This window comes from Rhinatrema bivittatum, chromosome 17 (assembly GCF_901001135.1).
Source record: "Rhinatrema bivittatum chromosome 17, aRhiBiv1.1, whole genome shotgun sequence".
NCBI classification, from domain to species: domain Eukaryota; kingdom Metazoa; phylum Chordata; class Amphibia; order Gymnophiona; family Rhinatrematidae; genus Rhinatrema; species Rhinatrema bivittatum.
Genome location: NC_042631.1, coordinates 42,200,172 through 42,221,467, shown reverse-complemented (window position 1 = coordinate 42,221,467; position 21,296 = coordinate 42,200,172). Strand labels below are relative to the sequence as shown.

The following is a 21,296-nucleotide window of genomic DNA, read 5'->3' as shown; positions in this document are numbered from 1 at the left end:
TCGATCAGACTTCCAAACCACCTTAGTCATCTCCAAGTAATCCAAGGAATACAAAAGATGTTACTCAGCTTCATCTCTGTCCTTATCCAAGGCAGGCAGAGAAATGGACTGATTCAAATGAAACTCCAAAATCACTTTGGGCAAAAAGGAGGGCACAGTCCAAAGCTGAACTGCACCCTGAATCATACAGAGAAAAGGCTCACAGCAGGGAAAAGCCTGCAGCTCAGAGACCTGATATGCTGCCCAAATTGCTACCAGAAAAACTGTCTTCAAGTTAAGCAACTGTAAGGAAAGAGTACCAGCGGTTAAAAAGCCGAACCTGCTAAAAACTCGAGGACCAAGTTAAGGTCCCACAGAGGCATCGTAAGCCGCAAGAGTGGCAGGGGGCGGCCAAAGATGCTTAACTCCCTGCAAGAAACAGGACACATCCGGATGGGAAAACAAAGGCCCTACACTGACTCTCCCTCTATAACAAGCCAAGGTTGCAACTTGAACCCTCAAGGTGTTGTGTCAAACCCTTAAGCGAGCCATCCTGTAAAAATTCAAAAATCAAAGGAATATCCACCTTGTGTGGTTGAGTACCTCGTTCAGGCCTCAAAGACCCTCCCAAACTCTAACATAAGCTAGAGAAGTAGATAATTTCCAGGCCCAAAGAACAGTGGAAGTTACTGCAGGTGAAAAATTCCACTTCAACCACCAAGCCCTTTCAATGGCCAAACTAAGATAGAATCAACCTGGATCCTCATGCAGAATGGGCCCTTGATGTAACAGATCCATCCGAGATGGTAGCCTAAGGGGACTGCCCACCAGAAGTTTCTGGAGATCAGCGTACCAGGGCCTTTGAGCCCTATCTGGAGCCACTAAAAGGATGGTGATGGTTTAACATGCAATCTTTTGGACCAGCCTGCCTATCAGAGACCAGGGCGGAAACGCATATAGAAGGGCACCACATGGTCACTCCTGAACAAGAGTGTTGATGCCCATTGCTTTAGGTCCCGCTTGCAACTGAAGAAGAGTGGAGCCTTTGCATTGTTGAAGGTCACCAACAGGTCTAGATCTGGTAGGCCTCAGAGGTTCACCAGGAGCTGAAAGGCCTCGACTGCCAGCAACCATTTCTCCTGGGTCCAAGTTTCTTCTGCTGAGGAAATCGGCTCTGATATCATCCTTTTTGGCAATGTGAGATGCTGACATGCTTAGGAGATGCTGCTCCGGCCACACCATAAGCGCATCTATCTCCTCCGACACCTGCTGACTCTTGGTTCCACCCTGATTGACATAAGCCACTGTCGTTGCATTGTAGGACATTATCCGGACTGCCTGAGACTCTAGCCATTCGGCAAACCACAGGCATGCTGACCAAACCGCTTATGCCTCCACAGTCTGTTTATGTTCCACTGCTGCTCTGCTGAATTCCAGAGCCCTTGCACCATTAACTCCTCCCAGCCCTGTAAGCTCACATCTGTCATGAGTACTAAACCAATCTGGCATTGTCAGGGAAATTCCCTGAGATGATCCGCATGTAATCAGTCCAACTGGGATCTCACCTCTAATGGAAAGAGCAGCCTCACATGGTTCTGTGACTGTGGACTCCATTGGGAGAGCAATGCACGTTAAAGAGGAAACATACGTGCCCTTGCCCAGGGAACAACTTCTAATGCAACAGCCATCAACCCCAGGACCTCAAGTTAAGACCATACAGGAGTTCCATAGGAATCAAACTCATAGTATCAATGTAAATCTGAGACTCCGGCACAATTACTCTGCTCTGCCTTGTATCGAATCGAACCCAGAGGTACTCCAGAGTGAGACTGTTACAAATTGCTCTTGGCCAGATTCATCACCCAGCCTAGTTCCTGTAGCAAGGAAACCATGCTGAGGGAAGTGTGAAAACTCTTCCACTGTCTTCGAATTAACCAGTCATCCAGACAGGTGTGAACTAGAATGGCCTCCTTGCGAAGGGCACTGCTACCACCATATGACCTTGGAAAAGGTCCTGGGTGCCCTGGCTAGGCCAAAAGGCAAGACCTGAAACTGGTAACTATGATCCAGGATAGCAAATCGTAGAAAACACTGATGTTCCTGCCAGATGGGAATATGCAGATACGCCTCTGTCAGATCCAGAGATGTAAGGAACTCCCCTTTTTCAACAGCCATTATGACAGAGTGCACAGTTTCCATCCTGAAATGCATGACTCATAGATGTCAGTTGATGCTCTTGAGATCCAGTATGGGCTGAAAAAACCCTTCCTTCTTGGGCATGATAAAATAAATGCAACAATGACCCATTTTTCTCTGCGATTTGTGAACGGGAATCACCGCTTTCAGATTCAATAGTCGTCTTAATGACACTTCTTCCCTCTTTTGAGGGAAGCTGCATGGAAGGAGCATAAAGGCATCTGGAGGAATGCAAAGAAATTCTAGAGCATCCCTGTCCTGAATTACTTTGAGAACCCACTGATCAGAAGTAATCTAGACCCACCTTAAATAAAGAGATAGGCAACCACCTATCTCCTGCACCAACAGGTGAGCCCACAAACCTTCACTGAGAAGACCAAAGGGCTCCACCTCTGGAACCCACATCCTTTTGAGGTCTTCGGGGGTGAAAGGACAGAGGCCAGTGGAAGGGATGGGACCCTCTGGTAAGAACCTTTCCTATAAGGCTGAAAATGCTGGTAGTCTCTAGAGCAGCCAGTTGCCTGAAAAGACTGGGCAACAGGTTTCTTGTCCTCTGGCAATCAAGGGACCTGGATCTCTCCCCATTTACTTGCCATTTTTTCCAATTCACTGCCAAACAAAAGTGAACCTTTGAAGGGCAGCTTGGTACGGTTGGATTTTTTAAATAGTATCTGTGGACCAGTTGTGCAGCCACAGCTGCAATAACTGAAGCAGCTCCTCTGGTGGCTGTGCATGCTAAGTCACAGCCCACATCATCTAAGACTGTGGTCTACGGTTCTACCACAGGTCCAAGATCGGACACAGCACCACCAGATTCTTGACAAAGACACAAGATAGCCCGAGCTACCAAGGTGCAACAAGAAGCAATTTATAAGTTCATTATCACTGCCTCAAAGACTTGCTTTAGGATAGCCTCAATCCTCCTATCCTAAGCATCCTTCAGTGTTGCACCTCCCTCTACTGGGATGCTGGCACGTTTTGTGACAGAATACTCCAAGGCATCCACCCTAGGGAAACGCAACTTCTCTCTGGCTTCCAGATACAAGGGGTATAAATCTGCCAAGACGCGTCCCCCTTTAAAAGACGCCTCTGGCGCACTCCATTCCAGATCAATCAACTCCTGGATTGCATCTAGGAGGGGAAAGGAACAAGAAGCCTTGTGCAGGGTGACCAAAATAGGATCATCCTTCTGCATCCCCAAGAAGTGAGGCCTAGCCACTCCAAAGGTCTTTAAGGTCAGAAATCAAACCCGGCAATTCATCTCTCTGAAATAGAGTTCCTCATGGCTCCAAATCTGAGGGAATGTCCTCTTCCTCACCAGGAGAGCCACCCCCATCATGATCCACCTGTCAGACCACACTGCGCTTGGCCATGGAGACAGGCGGAACAGCACTTAGAATGCATGGAACTACCCTAGTAGGTACTGCCGATTCAAAAGACTGGCCCTGTAGAAGTGTCTGCAATCCCTGGAAAATTCTACACAGGAAAAGGATGGGTACATTCCAGGCCTGAACCTGACGTCCTGAGAGCTAGTGAGAAGATAGTCTATTGCCGTAAAAATCAGAAGGTAAATCCCCAAGCATCCAGGCATCGCTGACACAGGCTTAAAGAAAGCTCTGGCTGAGCTCCCAGAATTGCACTCTTAAGATGGGGAAATCGAATTGGGGGGGGGAAGGAACGGGACGACGTTAACTTTCCTGACTTTTACTCCTACCACCTGGCATTCATCCTTCAACAGGCCTATAATCATTATTCTTTTGAACAGTATGGAGGTGATGCTCCCCGATGGCTAGTGGCCGAAACACACCTTCTTTCCCCCTATCCACTTGAGTGCTTTCCAGGAATGGTTTTACTACCACAACATGCCTCTAACCCCATTTTGAGGTCCCTTCACCGAGCACTTAAAGAATTTGATTCCTTTCGCCCATTTGACTTGTGTCCTTGGCACCTCTCCTCTATGGCTCCACTATGGCATAATTCCTCAAACATTGGTTATCACTCTCTCAATTGGTCTGCTTGGAAGTCCCAAAATATTTGGTACCTAACTGATGTAATAGATGGTTCAGTTCTATCCCTTTTTCCACATTGCAGGAGAAATGGAATATATCTGCCTCACAGTTCTATCACTTGTTTCAATTACGGAACATTATGTCCAAGGTATTCTCTGACTTTCATTTAGGCACGCAGCCTTTTTTATTACAATTTTATAAGGAACACGGTCATAATGGCCATCTGGCTTCTCGCTTGTATAAACTTGTAATGAAAAACCAGTCCACTGACTCTCAGAAGCGTTTGAGATTAGCTTGGGCAGAAGACCTAGAGGTTACGCCCAAGAACTCAGTGTGGAAACACTTATGGGTTTGTCTCTATTCATGTTTCACTCTCTTCTAGTATTTATTTTATTTAAAAACTTTTCTATACCATTGCTAAGTTAAATACTATCGCAACAGTTTACATGTAGGCACATATTTAATGTAGGTGAAAGTGTACTATAGTACATTCTAACAGGTGCCGTCAAAGGTTCGGTTACAATAAATCATTAGACAGTCATTTAGCGAAGTATCACACAAACTTCCTACTTTCTCTTGCATAGGGCAGCTTGGACTCCTTGGAAATTGCATACGGCAGGTCTTCTCTCCTCGCATAATTGTTGGTCTTGCAATACTCCCAAGGCCACTACGAAACATGTTATTTCTTTGCCCCAAGGTGAATACGTTCTGGTATCAACTTTGGGAGACTATATCTACAATAATGCCCATCACTTCTCCACTGAGCTATGATCAGATTATTATGCGGGGGCCCATTCCCACACACCATCTACCCTTTTCTCACAGGAAGTTACTGGATTTTCTAATAAATGTTGCCTTCCACAACATTATGTCTAATTGGAAGCGTAGTGAGCTGCTCTCTTACCACCTCTGGTGGAACTCAGTATGTGTGTACTATAAATATGAGAAGGCTATGGCTATCAAATATAACAGGCTGGTCAAATGAGTCTTGGTGTGGAAGCCTTTAGATGAGTATGCAAAATCATTATCCTAAATTTAGGACTGACTTAGGTTTTTTGGTTCTTGTCTACCTTTCCTCTTTTTTGACCATCTCTTTCTTGTTTTTCTAAATCTTTTGACTTCCTTTCTTTCTTCTTTCTATTTCCAGTTTTTGTAAGGGCCAGTCTCATGATCACTATACTTTGATTGGTACTGATTACTTTGATTGGTAATGCTTTCAAAGTTTGCTTATAGTGTATAGTATATATTTGTCTAGCTTGCAAAAGCAATGCTCACTGGAACTGTGATTTGTCTATTTTTCTTTGTAATATTGTTACCTTAAAAATTAATAAAAATATTGAAACTAAAAAAAAAAAAGCTTTGGCTGAATGGCCCAGATATGGCAGGTAGCACAAATAGATAGGCACTTAGGCTTCTTTGCCGTAGGCACCATGGTTGTAAGCATGCAGACCGATAAGGGCTCACGCCAAGACTACTTGCATTTTAAAAGCCACAAAAAAATGTGGACGCATAAAAAAATGTGCATTCAAACACATACACCTAGGCCGCTCGTCCAACTGGATGCCCAGTATTGACACCTAAGCTGGACGCACAAGATGTTCATCCAGAAGGAAGAACACCCACAATGGATGCACAGATGAGAACAGACTCACACCTTAACCTACAGCAAAACACACGCAAAACTACCCCGGGGGAAGCATGGGAGCGGGGCCTAGTCAAACAATTGCTCAACCTGCCGTGCCTGCATGCTCTCCTCATAGGACTTCCCAGAGACGTGAGCAGGACAGCTGAACGCAGAGGAAACAGACCTGTCTCCTGGTTTTCTTACTTTTCGCTTTTTTTTTTTTTTAATATAAAGTAAAAAGCTTTTACCTGAGCTCAGCCTTCCATGGTGAGAACAGGAACAGATACTGACTACCCGGGGGGGGGGGGGGGGGGGGGGGAGAGGACTAAAGTCTTCACTGCCAAGCCTCTCTCGGCCTGCAACTGCTAATTTGAATTTAGGTCTATGTCACTCAAGGCTACCAGACTGAAGGTACCGCACGGTATCACCTCAGGGGGCAAGTGCTGCTACAGAGACACCTCATCTTTCCAATATCTGCTGGCAGAGGTTCATAACCCACTCGTGGGGATTGACCTGCTCAAACGCTGAGGAAATTTCCAATATGTAAAGGAAAAAACAAAAGATCTGCATTAAACCACCATGTTGAAATCAATTGTGGATTTAAACATTATGGTATACTGGGAATACATTGTTTGCAAAGAAGCTGTGAACAGTAATTAGGATTAATATAGTGCCCTTTTTACCCCCCCAAAAAAAAAAAAATTCCTTCATACGTTACAAAACAGTGCTTCAGAAATGTCTGGGGAAGGTCAGTGGCACCCAAAAAAGATCAACATGAAGAAACAATGTTATCAAGTTCCAGCTTGAAATGTAGGGAGATACAGGAGACAGAAGAGATTTACCCAAGGTCATGCAAGTCACTGCTGCAGGGAATAAGATTCTAGGAAATTCTCTGGCCTTATAGTTTTATGCTATAACACCTAGACCAGAGGCATTCAACTCTCTTCTTTGACAAACATACCGTAGCTTTCCAAGTAACTAGGCTAAGCAGAGGTTATGCGATTTTATCTTATATTCACTGTAGATATCTAGAGACCTTGGGTTTTCAGTTTTATTTTTCCTCAGAAAACACAAAGCAGAAAAGTCAAAAGGAAAAACTTTTCCCCACTGATTTTCGCCTGTTTTTGTTACAATAAATGCTAATAAATTGCTGGGAAAAATAAAAGCTAAACTGAAAATGAAGGTCCCTCTGGCTATCCTAGATACCAAGTTTGATGGTGGGCGTCGAGGTTCAGGGTTATGCTCCAGCATGCGATCACACATTTTACCCGAGACTGAAACCTCATATCCCTTATTAAATTCATAGTCTAGTTCTAAAATGTAAAGGATTCATATCCCTGTGCAAACTGATCATACCATGCATTGAGCTACACAAACATCACCTGGCACTCGCCCCAAGTCAATAGAAGTAAATTTTTTATTCAAACAAACCAGTAAGAACATCCGGATGCATAAACTGCTGGCGTGCATATTTTATCAAATACACTCTTTATAAGAAATCTGAGAAATTCTATACATCTTCTAGAATGAAGATTTCATATTAAAGGAATACCATTATTTTCCTCTCTTTTCCCATCTTCACTCTTTTTTTCTTTTATTTATTTTTCTCTCTCACTTACTGGAATCTGCCAACCCCCAGGTGTCATACCTGGTCAGTTCAAGGAATTCTTGATGGTCCATCAGCACCTCATATAGATCCAGAAAGACATGCAGAAGAAATTAACTATTTGGCACAGGTTACATAAAAGGCTCTTCAAGTGACAGTGTTCTAGAATCAATCAGAAGAATAAGGCAAGAGAGAAAATATAGTTCTCTTGGAGATGTGGAGAGATTTTTCACTAAAGCCTACATTATCCCAATGGATGTCAGACTAAAAAGGAATGCAATTTAAGATATTCCATACCTTTCACATAGAGATTAGTTTACCAGCTTCCAGATGGGATTACTTCAGTCGGACTATAAAAAAATATCAAAATGCTATCTCATTTATTTATTTCTTCTGTGCCCAAAGTTTAAAAGATTTTGGATAGGGGCAGTCCAAACTGTATAGGGACTGTTTGCCTTGATGTGAATGGGGCCTGGGAAAGATTGTTGGCAGGATAGTGGACTGGTTAAGATGGAAATCAGACACCACCTTAGGCAGAAAGTTAGGGTATGTACGCAAGACTACCCTGTCATGAAAAACTTAAGAGTAAGGTGGATAAGTCATTAAGGCCAGGAGCTCACTGACCCTGCATGCTGAAGTGACCGCCAACAAAAATATAACCTTTCATCAGCTGAGGTAGCACCATGCTGAGGTCCCAAGACACAGCGAGAGGCCTTAGAGGAGGCTTCAACTGAGGCAGGCCCCACATGAAATATACAATTATAGCCTATACAGAGATAGGTGTACCATATACACTGTGGTGATATGTGCCAATCGCACTTAGGTGAACTCTAAAGGAGTTGGTCTGACAGATGTAGAAAATAGTCAAGCAGATTTTGTGGAGGGCAAAAGAAAGGATCTAGTGCCTTCTGCTCACACTACACAGAAAACCTCCACTTCAGTCCATAGAAGTTTCCAGTGAAAGGCTTTCTGGAATCCACTATGTCCATATACATCTTCCAGGCTGTAAGTGATAGGACATGGATGTTGGAATGGTGCAACCTTCCTCAATCCTAGGTGATGAGATCTTGGGAAGTCTCCAGCCTGATCGGTTTCCATATGGACATCTCCCTGAGGAGTGGAAACCAAAACATGCCTTGGCCAATGAGGGGGTATGAGGATCATAGTCCCTTTGTCCTCACGAAGCTTCAAGAGTCTTCACTACCAGTGCAACTGGAGGATACTTATACAGGAGACCCTAGCCCCATTGGTGAGCAAAGGCATCAGAGTTTGGTGCTCCACCTGTCCTGTAGAAAGAACAGAACCGAGGAACATTCCTGTTCTAAAGTGCTGTGAAGAGATCCACATCTTGGCTTCTCCAGGAGGAAGATCCAATTCATGACCCCTTAATCCAGAGATCAATCATGGGGTCTGAAAGCGTGACTCAGTCTGTTCGCTATTACATTCTCTATTCTGGCTAGGTACATGGCCCTGGGTACCATCCCATAGGAGAGGGCCCACGACCAGATCTGGGCTGCTTCCTGACAGAGCAGATATAATCCCATACCTTCCTGCTTATTGACATACCACATTACCACTTGGTTATCAGTTTGTATCAGAATAATTTTGTTGGACAGTCAATTTCTAAAAGCCCACAGTGTACACCTGACTGCCTGGAGCTCCAGGAAATTGATTTGACAGAGACGTTCTTGGGTGAACCATAAGCTCTGGGTGCTGAGTCCATCTACATAAGCTTCCCAACCCAGGGTGGATGCATCCCATGATTAGGACAATTTGGGTGGGAGGACTTTGGAAGAACATCCCTCTTTCCAGTTTTGTAATTTCCCACAAGTAGGGCAGAGTACCGGAGAGATGGCAAGTCTCAGATGCAATCGTGGAGAACCAGAGTTGCTTGTTACTGCAGTCTCAATGTCCATTGAGTCTTTTGCATGTGTAAACATGCCAAGCAAGTGATGTATTCTGTCAAGGCCATATGGCCCAACAGCCTCAACATGTGCTACGCTGATGCCTGCTGGTTCTGTTGAACCCCACCATGATGGACATCATGTTGATGACCCATTGCTGGGGCAGGAAAGCCTTGGCCCGAGTCATGTCTAGCAAGGCTCCAATGAAGTCCAATTGTGGTGACTGACTGAGATGGGACTTGGGGTAGCTGATAATGAAACCTAGTGTCTCCAGCACCTGGATGGTCAACCACATGGACTTATTAGCCCTGTCCAAGATGAGTTCTTGACCAGCCAATCGTCCAGATACAGGAAAATGTAAAATCCCAGTCTGCAAAGGCATGCTGCCACCATAGCTAGCCATTTCATAAAGATATGCAGAACTGATGCAAGCCAAAATAGCAGAATGTGATACTGGAAGTGCTGCTTTCCAATCACAAATCTGAGATAACTTCCTGTAACCTGTGAAGATATAGATATGAGTTTAAGAATTGTTTAGATCCAGGGAATACAGCCAGTCCCCTTTTTTGCAGGAAGGGGATCGGGGTGCCCAGGGAAACCATGTTGAACTTTTTTCTTTTGAAAAATGTGTTCAAGGTCCTTAGGTCCAGGATGGAATAGAATGGCTCTGGATTTATTTATTTTTTAATTACTGGAAGTAAACTTCCCATCTTCTTTGCCCTGGTGAAACTGATCTGACTGCTCTAGCCATTGAGGGAAGAGAGCTCCAGTACTAGTACCTCCTGATGGGCCTACCAGGCCCTAGAATAGGCTCAGGGGGGGCAAATTTACTGGTGTTCCCAATAGGTTTAATTTGTACCCCTTGCAAACGATGGAAAGAACTCACTGGTACGAGGTTACATTGGGTCACTAATTCGCAGAGTATTTAAGCTTTCCCCTGAAAGGTCCATTGCTCCACTTATGGGTGACATGGCTATATTCCTTGCGATCCAGTCAAAATCCCATCCCTGGATTTGAATGAGGCTGCCAGCTGGAGCTTTGGGGGGGCCTCTGTTGCCTGGAGTGGCCATGAGAGCCCTAGTGTTGACAGGAACAAGGTGGAGGAGGGTAGTACCTCTTGGGGCAGAAGGATTTCCTGGGCCCAAACCTCGATGGCCTCCTGGCTGAGGATGATGGATCCTGAATGGCAATGGAGAACTACTGGAGTGTTGTATGCTGCTCCCATGTGGGCCACTGTGTTCACGTTACCCCTGAAGAGATTCTCTCCTATACAAGACATGTAAGCGAGACACTCCGGCACCTCCAGTCTGACATTGGAGGCCCATAGTCATGCAAGCCTGCAGGCGCAGATTCCCGCTGCATAGACCCTCAATGCCGTTTCAAAAACATTGTAGGTTTAACGGCCCCTGTGTTTTCTGCACTCCAGACCCTTATGCACCAGCAACTGAAGGGTGTTCTTGCTGCAGATGGTGCACAGTTGCTTGGCAACCACTTGCACTTGCCCTTTGTCATCACCCAAAAAAAAAAAAAAAAAACTGTGAAGGAAAGGTCCTCCTTCGATTGTCTGGAGGAGATGGTTCTGTGTGGAGAATGGTAAATGGAACCTTCTCTGAAGAGAGAGCGGTTTTAAGTAGTGTACCGCAAGGATCGGTGTTGGGACCGGTCCTGTTCAATATCTTTGTGAGCGACATTGCGGATGGGATAGAAGGTAAGGTTTGTCTTTTTGCGGATGACACTAAGATCTGCAACAGAGTGGACACGCCGGAAGGAGTGGAGAGAATGAGACGAGATCTAAGGAAACTGGAAGAGTGGTCGAAGATATGGCAGCTGAGATTCAATGCCAAGAAGTGCAAAGTCATGCATATGGGGAGTGGAAATCCGAATGAACTGTATTCGATGGGGGGGAAAGGCTGATGTGCACGGAGCAGGAGAGGGACCTTGGGGTGATGGTGTCTAATGATCTGAAGTCGGCGAAACAATGCGACAAGGCAATAGCTAAAGCCAGAAGAATGCTGGGCTGCATAGAGAGAGGAATATAGAGTAAGAAAAGGGAAGTGATTATTCCCTTGTACAGGTCCTTGGTGAGGCCTCACCTGGAGTAGTGTGTTCAGTTCTGGAGACCGTATCTTCAAAAAGACAAAGACAAGATGGAGGCGGTACAGAGAAGGGCGACCAGGAAGGTGGAGGATCTTCATCGGATGACGTACGAGGAGAGATTGAAGAATCTAAATATGTACACCCTGGAGGAAAGGAGGAGCAGAGGTGATATGATACAGACTTTCAGATACTTGAAAGGTGTTAATGATCAAAAGACAACGACAAACCTTTTCCATAGGAAAAAAATCAGCAGAACCAGGGGTCACGATTTGAAGCTCCAGGGAGGAAGATTCAGAACCAATGTCAGGAAGTATTTCTTCACGGAGAGGGTGGTGGATGCCTGGAATGCCCTTCCGGAGGATGTGGTGAAGACCAGAACTGTGAAGGACTTCAAAGGGGCGTGGGATAAACACTGTGGATCCATAAAGTCAAGAGGCTGCCAATGAAGAGTGGGTGACTCGCCAGAATGATGGCTACTGCCTGGAGTCAATACCCTTATTAAATAAACATACACATGCTTACTGTGACTCCAACATCGCTCTAAGCTTCAACAGCAAGAGGAAATGTGGAAAAAAGGATTCACACTCACAAAGAGGGGAGTAGCTGGCTTGTTACGGCGGTTACTACCCCAAATCAAATAAGCCTGATACTTCACTTTCAATGCATTTACAGCATAGTTCTCTGATTCAACGGCAGGGGAGAAGAAAAACTGATACTTCACACATCCAGCAGAACTCTCTGCTTCAACGGCAGGGGAGAAAAGAGGGTTCGCACTCACAAAGCGGGGAGTAGCTGGCTTGTTAAGGCGGTTACTACCCCAAACCAAATGTGCCTGATACTTCACTTTCGATGCACATCCAGCATGGCTCTCTGCTTCAACAGCATGGGAGAAGACTGATACTTCATGCATATCCAGCATAGCTCCCTGCTTCAACGGCAGGGGAGAAGAAAAACAACCAATAAGGGCTGTATAACAGTCTGGGTAAAACAAATAAGCATGGGTGTAGCTTGCTTATTGCGGCGGCTACTACCCCTAACTAATCAAGCTAGATATTTCACTTGGATGCAGCTCCATCACTGCTCTCTACATTAAAGGTGGGGGTGGAAGGGAAATAGAACCAAGAGCTAAGAGAAACAGATAAGTATGAGAGAAAAAATGTGTGAAGCTTGCTGGGCAGACTGGATGGGCCATTTGGTCTTCTTCTGCCGTCACTTCTATGTTTCTATGAGACCATCCGAAGCATCATCAGAAGCCAAGGAGTCATCACCCCAGGGGGTAACAGGTGCCCTCGTCTCCATTGTCATACTGGTGACAGAGCCCTAGGCACCCTGCCCCCAGACAGCAGTTCAATTGGTTGTTTTGGGCTGGGCCCTGATGCCATCTCTGGTATCCAGGGTAGGGGTGGGGGCTTCCTCCTATGAAGAACTGGGGGCGACAACCAGATTTGCTGGTGGCAGTACCAGTGCCCAAAGGGCATAGATACTAGGGATGTGAATCGGATCCACCCGGGAACCAACACCAGGGAACTGGTTCGGTAACATGCTGATAAGCATTCATGGGCTCAAGCAGAGGCTTTAAGAGCGTTTCTGCCAGTGGTGTTCCAATGCTAAGGCCTCAAATCACCCAGTTCACAGCCAGCTGCACGCACGTCTCCAATTCCTCCTTGAAAATAGACAATGTCAGGACAGGCTGGGACCCCTGAAGGTGTAACCAGATCCTATTTGGAACCGAGAGGAGGATCGGTGGTGGGCAGCGTGACCGATGGAGACTGTGGTGTATCCCTGGCATCGATGGAGGGCTGGCTCATCATGGGATCGCTTCGGGGGCATCATAGAAGTATTTAAATCCCCATCCCAATGCCCTGCACCACACACTGACAGGGACAGATGCCAATGCTTCTTCAGCTTCCCTCGATGATCAGATCAGTCCTTCCTTGGTGCTGAGGTAGAGGATAATGAACTAAACATCCTTGACCTGGAGAACCTAGACAATGGCTGATCTCAGACAACGATCTCATCCAATGATCTTGCTGTTGTCAATGGCTCAGTGTCCAGTGGTACGCTCCATGTCCCTCAATGCAGACGTTGATGGATCAGTCTTCTATGGACCAAAGAGACGCTCCATCTTTTCAAGCTGGATCTTACATCCCTTTGGGTTGCTGCAACCCTGGATGTTTTGCGATGCCCCAAAGCAAAGGACATATCTATCATGGGACTCCATGACAGACCCGGTCTTCGTACACATGGGGTATTGCTTAAAACCAGAAGTGGATATGTCACTGCGAAATAAAAGGGACACTAGATGGAAATCAACAGCGGCAGTCGTCAATGGCTGGCAGGCACAGAGTGCACTGGTGCCCTGGAGGATAGGCAATGAAAATAAACTTACCCAAAATCACTGAGAAATCTATTTAGGATGCTAACGGAGAACTGGGGGGGGGGACACACCACGTTAACCTCGAAGGAGGCGAAAAAATTGTGAGAAAAAATGCACTAGAAAACTGTGCAAACTTTGAAAATACTAAAAAGCTCAGCAGACAGAGAAGAGACAGAGGACCCTGCATGGATGTATGCTTTAGAGCATGCTCAATGAAGCTCAGTTAACATTCTAGAATCTGACATAAGTTTTCTGTGCCAGGCTCCACCTGATATCAGCCATTTGTGAGGATTGCCATCCTGCTTGTTCTCAGAGAAAGGTTTTATACATACACACCAGAAATAAAACAAAATCCTTCAAAATGATTGGAAATGCAGATAAGAGAAGACTTTGTAGCGAATAGCATGGCATCTCATACATGGTCAAAGGAGGATAACCAATGGGATAGTGCTATAACAGGGTACTAATATCACAATGATAGGGAACAGCAATTTGATGTGAAGTTCGCATTTTATGTCCGGGATAGCATAGACTCCAATGAGAAAGATCCTGCAAGAGACTAAATGCACAATAGAATCTTTATGGGTAGCAATCCTATGTGTGTTGATGAAGAATATAGCAACTGGAGAATACTACCATCCACCTAGCCAAAATAAGACAAGATAGAAGATGAAATATTTAAAAAAATTAAGGATGTAACCAAATTGATAGTGCAGTAATGGGAGATTTCAATTATCCCAATATTGAGTAAATGTAACATCAGGATATGCTAGTGAGGTGAAGTTCCTGGATGGAATAAATGATAGCTTTATGGAGCAATTTGTTTAGGAACCAATAAGAAAGGGAGCTATTTTAGATCTAATTCTTAGTGGGGTGCAGGATTTCATGGGACCACTTGGCAATAGTAATCAAAATGATCAAGTCTGAATTAATGACTGGAAAGGGGACAATAAGTAAATCCATGGCTCTAGCACTAAACTTTCAAAAGGGAAATTGATAAAATTAGAAAAATAGAAAAAAAAAAGAAAAAGGAACGGCTCAAAGATTAATAGTATATAACAAGCATGGATATTTTTTAAAAATACTTTCTTAAAAGCAGTCCAGATGTATTCCATGCATTAATGAATGTGGAAGGAAGGCCAAACAACTGCTGGTATGGTTAAATGGTGAGGTGAAAAAAGCTATTTTAGCTAAAAGATCTTCTTCAAAAATTGGAAGGAGCCATCAGAAGAGAATAGGAAAAAGCATAAGCATTGGCAAGTTAAATGTAAAACATTGATAAGACAGGCTAAGAGAAAATTTGAAAAGAAGTTGGCCATAGAGGCAAAAACTCATAAAAACTTTTTTTTTTTTTTTTTAATATATTCAAAGCAGGAAGCCTGCAAGGGAGTCTGTTGATTGAGAGATTATCTAAAGAAGGACTTAGGGAAGATAAGGTCATTGCAAGATTAAATGAAGTCTTTGCTTCGGTGTTTACTAACGAGGATGTTGGGGAGAAACCCGTTCGAGAGTTTTCAAGTGTCATGATTCAGATGAACTGAACCAAATCATGGTGGACCTGGAGGATGCAGTAGGCCAGATTGACAAACTGAAGAGTAGATGATCAACTGGACCGGATGTTATATACTCCAGGGTTCTGAAAGAACAAAAAATGAAATTTCAGACCTGTTAACAAGTAATCATCCATTGTACCTGAAGACTAGAAGGTGATCAATGTAACCACGATATTTAAAAAGGGCTCCAGAGATGATCCTTAAACTATAAACCAGTGAGCCTAACTTCAATGCCAGGAAAAATTGTGGAAACTATTATAAGGAATAAAATCACAGAACATGTAGATAGTCATGGTTTAATGGGACACAGCCAGCATGGATTTACCCAAGGAAATTCTTGCCTTACAGATCTGCTACATTTTTTTTTGTTTAAGGAATGAACAAACATATGGATAAAAGTGAATCAGTACATGTAGTATATTTGAATTTTCAGAAGGACTTTCTTTATGAGAGGCTTCTAAGAAAACTAAAAAGTCATGGGATAGGAGACAATGTCCTTTTATGGATTGCAAATTGGTTAAAAGACAGGAAAGAGTAGGATTAAATGGTCTGTTTTCACAGTGGAAAAAGGTAAACAGTGGAGTGCCTTAAGGATCTGTTCTTGGACCAGTGCTTTTTAATATATTTATAAATGATCTGGAAAGGGGTACGATGAGTGAGGTGATCAAATTTGCAGATAAAATTATTCAGAATAGTTAAATCACAAGTGGATTGTGCTAAATTGCAGGAGGACCTTATGAGACTGGAAGATTGGGTATTAGGCAGATGAAAAATGTGGACAAGTGCAAGGTGATGCATAGATGGAAAAAACTAATGCTGTAGTTATTTGATGTTAGGTTCTATATTAGGAGTTACTAACCAGGAAAAAGATCTGGGCATCAGACAATATTACATTGAAATCATCGGCTCAGTGTGCTGTGGTGGTCAAAAAAGCCAACAGAATGTTAGGAATTATTAGGTAGAGCATGGCAAATAAACAGAGGATGTCATAATGCCTCTATCTCTCCATGGTGAGAATGCAATTTGAATACTGTGTGCAATTCTGGTTGTGGTATCTAAAAAAAAAATAAAAATTGTTGCACCAACCAAAAGGACAAACAAAATGATAAAGGGCATGGAACAGTTCCTTATGAGGAAAGGCTAAATAAGTTAGGTCTATTCAGCTTAGAGAGGTTTGGCTGAAGAGGGATATGAAAGTGTCTATAAAATCATGAGAGAACTAGAACAGGTAAATATGAATCTGTTTTTTACTCTTTTAGATAATACAAGGACTAGGGGGCACTCCATGAAGTTATCAAGTACCACATTAAAAAAAAAAAAGTGACTTTTGCACTCACGGAATTAAGCTCTGGAATTTATTGCCAGAGGATGTGGTAACTGGGTTTAAAAAAAGGTTTGGAGAAGTTCCTGGAGAAGTTCACAAACTATCACTCAATAGGGAACAGCCACTACTTGTTGCTGGCATTAGTAGCATGGTATCTATTTAATGTTTGGGCACTTGCCAGGTACTTTTGACTTGGATTGGCAACTGTTCGAGACAGGATATTGGGCTTGATAGACCCTTGGTCTGACCCAGTATGGAATATCTTATGTTCTTATGAGCTGTGCTCCAATGAATAGGGTATGAATTGATGAGATAGAGGAAGTGTTCAAGGTTTAGGGAATTCAAGAAAAAAAATGAGTATTAAAATGGCAGCCTAGTTTGGATGTTTTCCCTTTATTACTTTATATATTTACTCTATCAACAATGTGCAACTTTCAAATTAATTTAAAAGTATTAAAAGAATTATTGGATATCAAAATTCATGATAAGCTATTAAATATATTACCAAAGCTACTAATATATTCTAAAGAACAGCTTTTTTTTTTTAATAATTGGAAATTTGATGTACTTTGCTGGATGTATATTTGTCATCCTAGAGGTAATGTTATGAACATATTTACATATTTAATTACAAGTGCTTAAATGGTGTCAAGACCTGTGTCCAAACCCCAACCATGTAGGGTTTGGACACAGGTCTGTTGTGGGTTCAGGAAGGAGTTAACTCAAGGACGTTTTACTTTTTATTTGAATGAAAGTTTTATTTTTTTGACTTGAGGCAAGTTAACAGGTTACTTTCCTGTTGATTTTTGTTGGTAAGGAGAACTCTGCACTGTACAAAAATGGCACATCTCTACCTTTTGAAAGCTGTTTTTATCCATGATGGAGCTTCCAGCATAGATTTGCAAGACTAAATTAGCTATGAAGACCCACGAGCCAAGACATTCAAACAAGTCCTCTTGCACAATACTTAATTTCTCTGTGTATTTTAAGTCCCAGTAGCACTGCCAATATTTACTTGCCATTTGTGAACAAACCAGATTTTTCAGCTTCAGTAAAACTGAGCCACACTTTAAAACATACCTACACATACTTATATTCTGTATTTCTCACACAGCCCAGTCAAATAACCATCTTCCATGCCAGATATGAGAATGTAACCTTCATAAAAGTAGGACCCAGGTCCTTTGCGCATTACCTGGAGGAGGATAACACTGTAACAGTCTCAGAAGCTTCACAGATAGCCAGGGAGCAGGCACAAAGTAGTATGTATAATCTTGAAGATCTGTCGATGCAGATGTCACAATCTACAAGAAATGCATATACAAAGCAGCAGAGACTTCTTTAAAACTTTTTAAAAGGAAGGTATTTTCTTTGGGACAGACCAGGGCAGGGGTCCCCAAAGCTTTTAAGCGTAGGATTGCTCCTTCCCTCTGGAAATTGGATGAGCTGGGGCAGTCCCCTTAGTCTAGCCCTTTTGGCTATTTGAAATCCTGAAAAAAGGGCACTGGGAGGGGGAGGGAATCAAGGAGACAGGGTTTCCACAGAGGCCAGAATATTTCTAGGGAACCCTACCGCCTGCCTCCCGCCCTCCTCACTAACTGCATCTTCCCTCTTGGGGAAGAACAGAGTAGGTAAATGTGGTGTGCGCTCTCCCACTCAGACTACCTCCCATATTCTCTCGGAGTTGCCATAGGGGAACAATTTTTAACAGGAATATTTACATTAAATGCCTTCTGCTCCCACCCTCCAGTTATTCCAGAAAAATGGCTTTACACCAGTGGCAAAAGGGCTAAACAAGAAAGTCAAAGCCATCATTTTTCCCTACCTCTGGGAACCACTTGCCTTAGACTAGCTACCTAGTAGAGGAAGAAAAAGGCAGGAAATCCTTGCCAAAATAAAAATAAAACAATTTTTCCAGCCTATATGTCTGCAATATGATTTTTGTCCTCTGTATTTGCTTGTTCTCCATTATCTTTTTGCTTCCATCTCTCCCTCTTTATTCTATTTTTAAATCTTTTATTTTTAAAATTTTCCCTCATTCATTTTCTTTCAACTCAACTTCCTCTTCTCCCCAGGAGAAATTCTTCTCCCCCCACAAGTATCTTCTCACCTCTGGCCTCTCAAGCAATTCCTTCCCTATGGCTTGTTACTCAATCCTCCCCTTTGGAGTATCTCGCATACATTGCAGCCAGCACTACCCTCTCCCCGTGACAGCAGCCTCTCTAACGCTCAGATAGGTATTTATTTATTTAACTTCTTTTAATATACCGATGCTCAAGATGAAGTCTTATCATACCGGTTTACAGCAGAACCAAGAGAAACCATTTAACTAGTAGAAAGAAAGTTACAATAAAACAGGGAGTATAAAATTCAGGATCTTTAAGAGAGAAGGATTAGTTTAACGTAACTTAACTAAAGAGGTAATGTAAAAATAGCAAAGAACAGTTGATCTGCATAGGTAGAGCTGTGACTCATCAGCAAGAAGGATGCAGGAAGCGGTGTGCAGATGGGCAGAAGCAGAAAAAAATAGTGGTTTGCCAAGGCTGCTGTCAGAAGATCCTTCCCAGTTTAGTCCTTCAAGGCTGCAATAATCCCAGCCAAGGAGGCAACACTGAAATCACTAGCTTCCTGGGAAACATTTACTTGCAAACTTCTACTTCAGCACTTTTTTCCCCCCATGAGTTTGGAAAGGTCCTCCAGAATCCCTGCAGCTCTGAGCAAGTTGTTTGGAGGATAACTCTCCATTGGCTCCTACACAGCATGGCTTGCAGAAGGCTGCACTGTACAGCTGAGCAGCAAAGCAGACAGGGCTACAAAGCACAAGTAGAAAGAGAAGAAAAATGGGAAGCTCTCTACCACTGGGCGGGAGTCTGGGCTGCCCCAGTTGGAGTGTCTCATCAAATGCAGAAGACATGGTTTCTTTAAATCTCCCTTTTTTGTGGCCCCTCTGGCTTCTTAAATTTCTTTTTGGAAAAATGATGTATCTATGATAGTATTTTTCTGATACACCATTTTTGTTTTTTGAAGGAAATACCTTGCTTATATTTGTTGAATTAAAAATTAAATTAAAAAAAAAATGCAGAAGATCTGGCAAGTGAACTTTTGCTATTTCCCTCCTCTCAATCCTCTCCTTCACAGCACAGATTGCCACATGCACTTAATCCTGGTACTTGAAGCTGTTGGTCTCTCCACTCCTCCCAGTCTACCCCACATCAGACTACATAAAAGCATCCCTGAAAGCAGTTTCTCTTTCTTCCACCTCTCCCAGCCCACTTTCCTGCAGAAGAAAGGAGCAGAGGAGAAGCAGTGAACTGGCCACACAGCTTGCTCTCTTGCTTGGGAAAGAGAGGGCAAAGATTGGTCCGCATAGCGCATCCACCCTCTGATACAGGATGGAAGGAGTCCATTCATACTGCATACACTCATCCAGGAGCCTAAAGGTGGAAATTCAACTGTGCTTCCTCAACTCTATGGACCACGTGGGGCACCCTATGATTTATTTATTTATTTATTTAACTTCTTTTACTATACCGACACTCAAGACCAGGTCTTATCGTGCCGGTTTACATTAAAACATGGGGAAACCAATTAACGTATAAGTAGAAATGAGAAGTTACATTAAAACAGGGAGAGTAAAAACATGGATGTCGGAAGATAGGACAGAATTAAACTATAACAGAAATGGGAGATCAAGAATCAAACAATAAGTTAACAAAATTACATAACTATAAATTAACACAAAACAATAAATTAGTAATACAGAAACATGGATTATAATCAGCAGATATATACTTGGTATGTCAGATGGGAGGTGGCGGGGGGAGCGGGGGGAGGGGAAAAAAAGGTGGGTTGAGGTTGGGGGGGGGGAAGGGAAAAAGGTAGGGAGTGAGGGGAGGGATAAAGGGTGGGTTGAAGGGTGGGAGACAGAGTTGGTTGAAATGGATTCCTTCAACGGTAGGCTTGTGTGAACAGCCAGGTTTTAAGTTTTTTTCTGAAGGTTAAATGGCATTGTTCCTGGCGTAAGTCTTGAGGAAGCGAATTCCAATGTAGCGGACCTGCTGTCGAAAGTGCTCGCTTGTGAATGGAGTTGTGGACTGATGATTTGTTGGGAGGGGCCTTGAGCTTACTTTTGTAGGCAGTTCTTATTGGTCTTGAGGATGTATGTAGTTCCAGAGGGAAGGTGAGTTGGAGAGTGGATTGTTGGTAGACCGATCTGTGGATGATAGTGAGAGCTTTGAAAAGTATTCTATATTGAATAGGAAGCCAATGTAAGATTTTTAGGATAGGTGTGATGTGGTCCTTGCGCCGTGTGTTTGTAAGGATCCTGGCCGCTGCGTTTTGCAGCATCTGTAGAGGTTGATGACGCCCGGGCCTTGGCGATCCTCCTCAGTGACGTGCTTCAAAGAAGCAACAGCTAGTTTTGCAGCAACTTCTTCCTGGTAAATCTGAGCAGTGGTAGCTGTAAGGGGTAGATGGGACTGGGACTATGAGATCTGCAGACCACAGGCAGATGGCCTTAAATGTTTTCTGTCAGGCCATATAACACAATGTCTTTCTGAGAAGCCAGATCCAGCCTGCCAGATAAGTGTGCTTGGAAGACTGGATCTGGCCTGTGGACTGTAGTTTG

At 43.5% G+C, this 21,296-nt stretch overlaps 1 protein-coding gene across 1 annotated transcript in view; it reads right to left on the bottom strand.

Moving 5' to 3' along the window:
* Window positions 1–21,296, bottom strand: part of AP2A2 (adaptor related protein complex 2 subunit alpha 2) — a 373,009-nt gene that overhangs the window by 152,354 nt on the left and 199,359 nt on the right. The window contains 1 exon segment of the mRNA XM_029582982.1: window positions 17,865–17,973. Within this exon segment, the coding sequence (XP_029438842.1) occupies window positions 17,865–17,973 (109 nt within the window).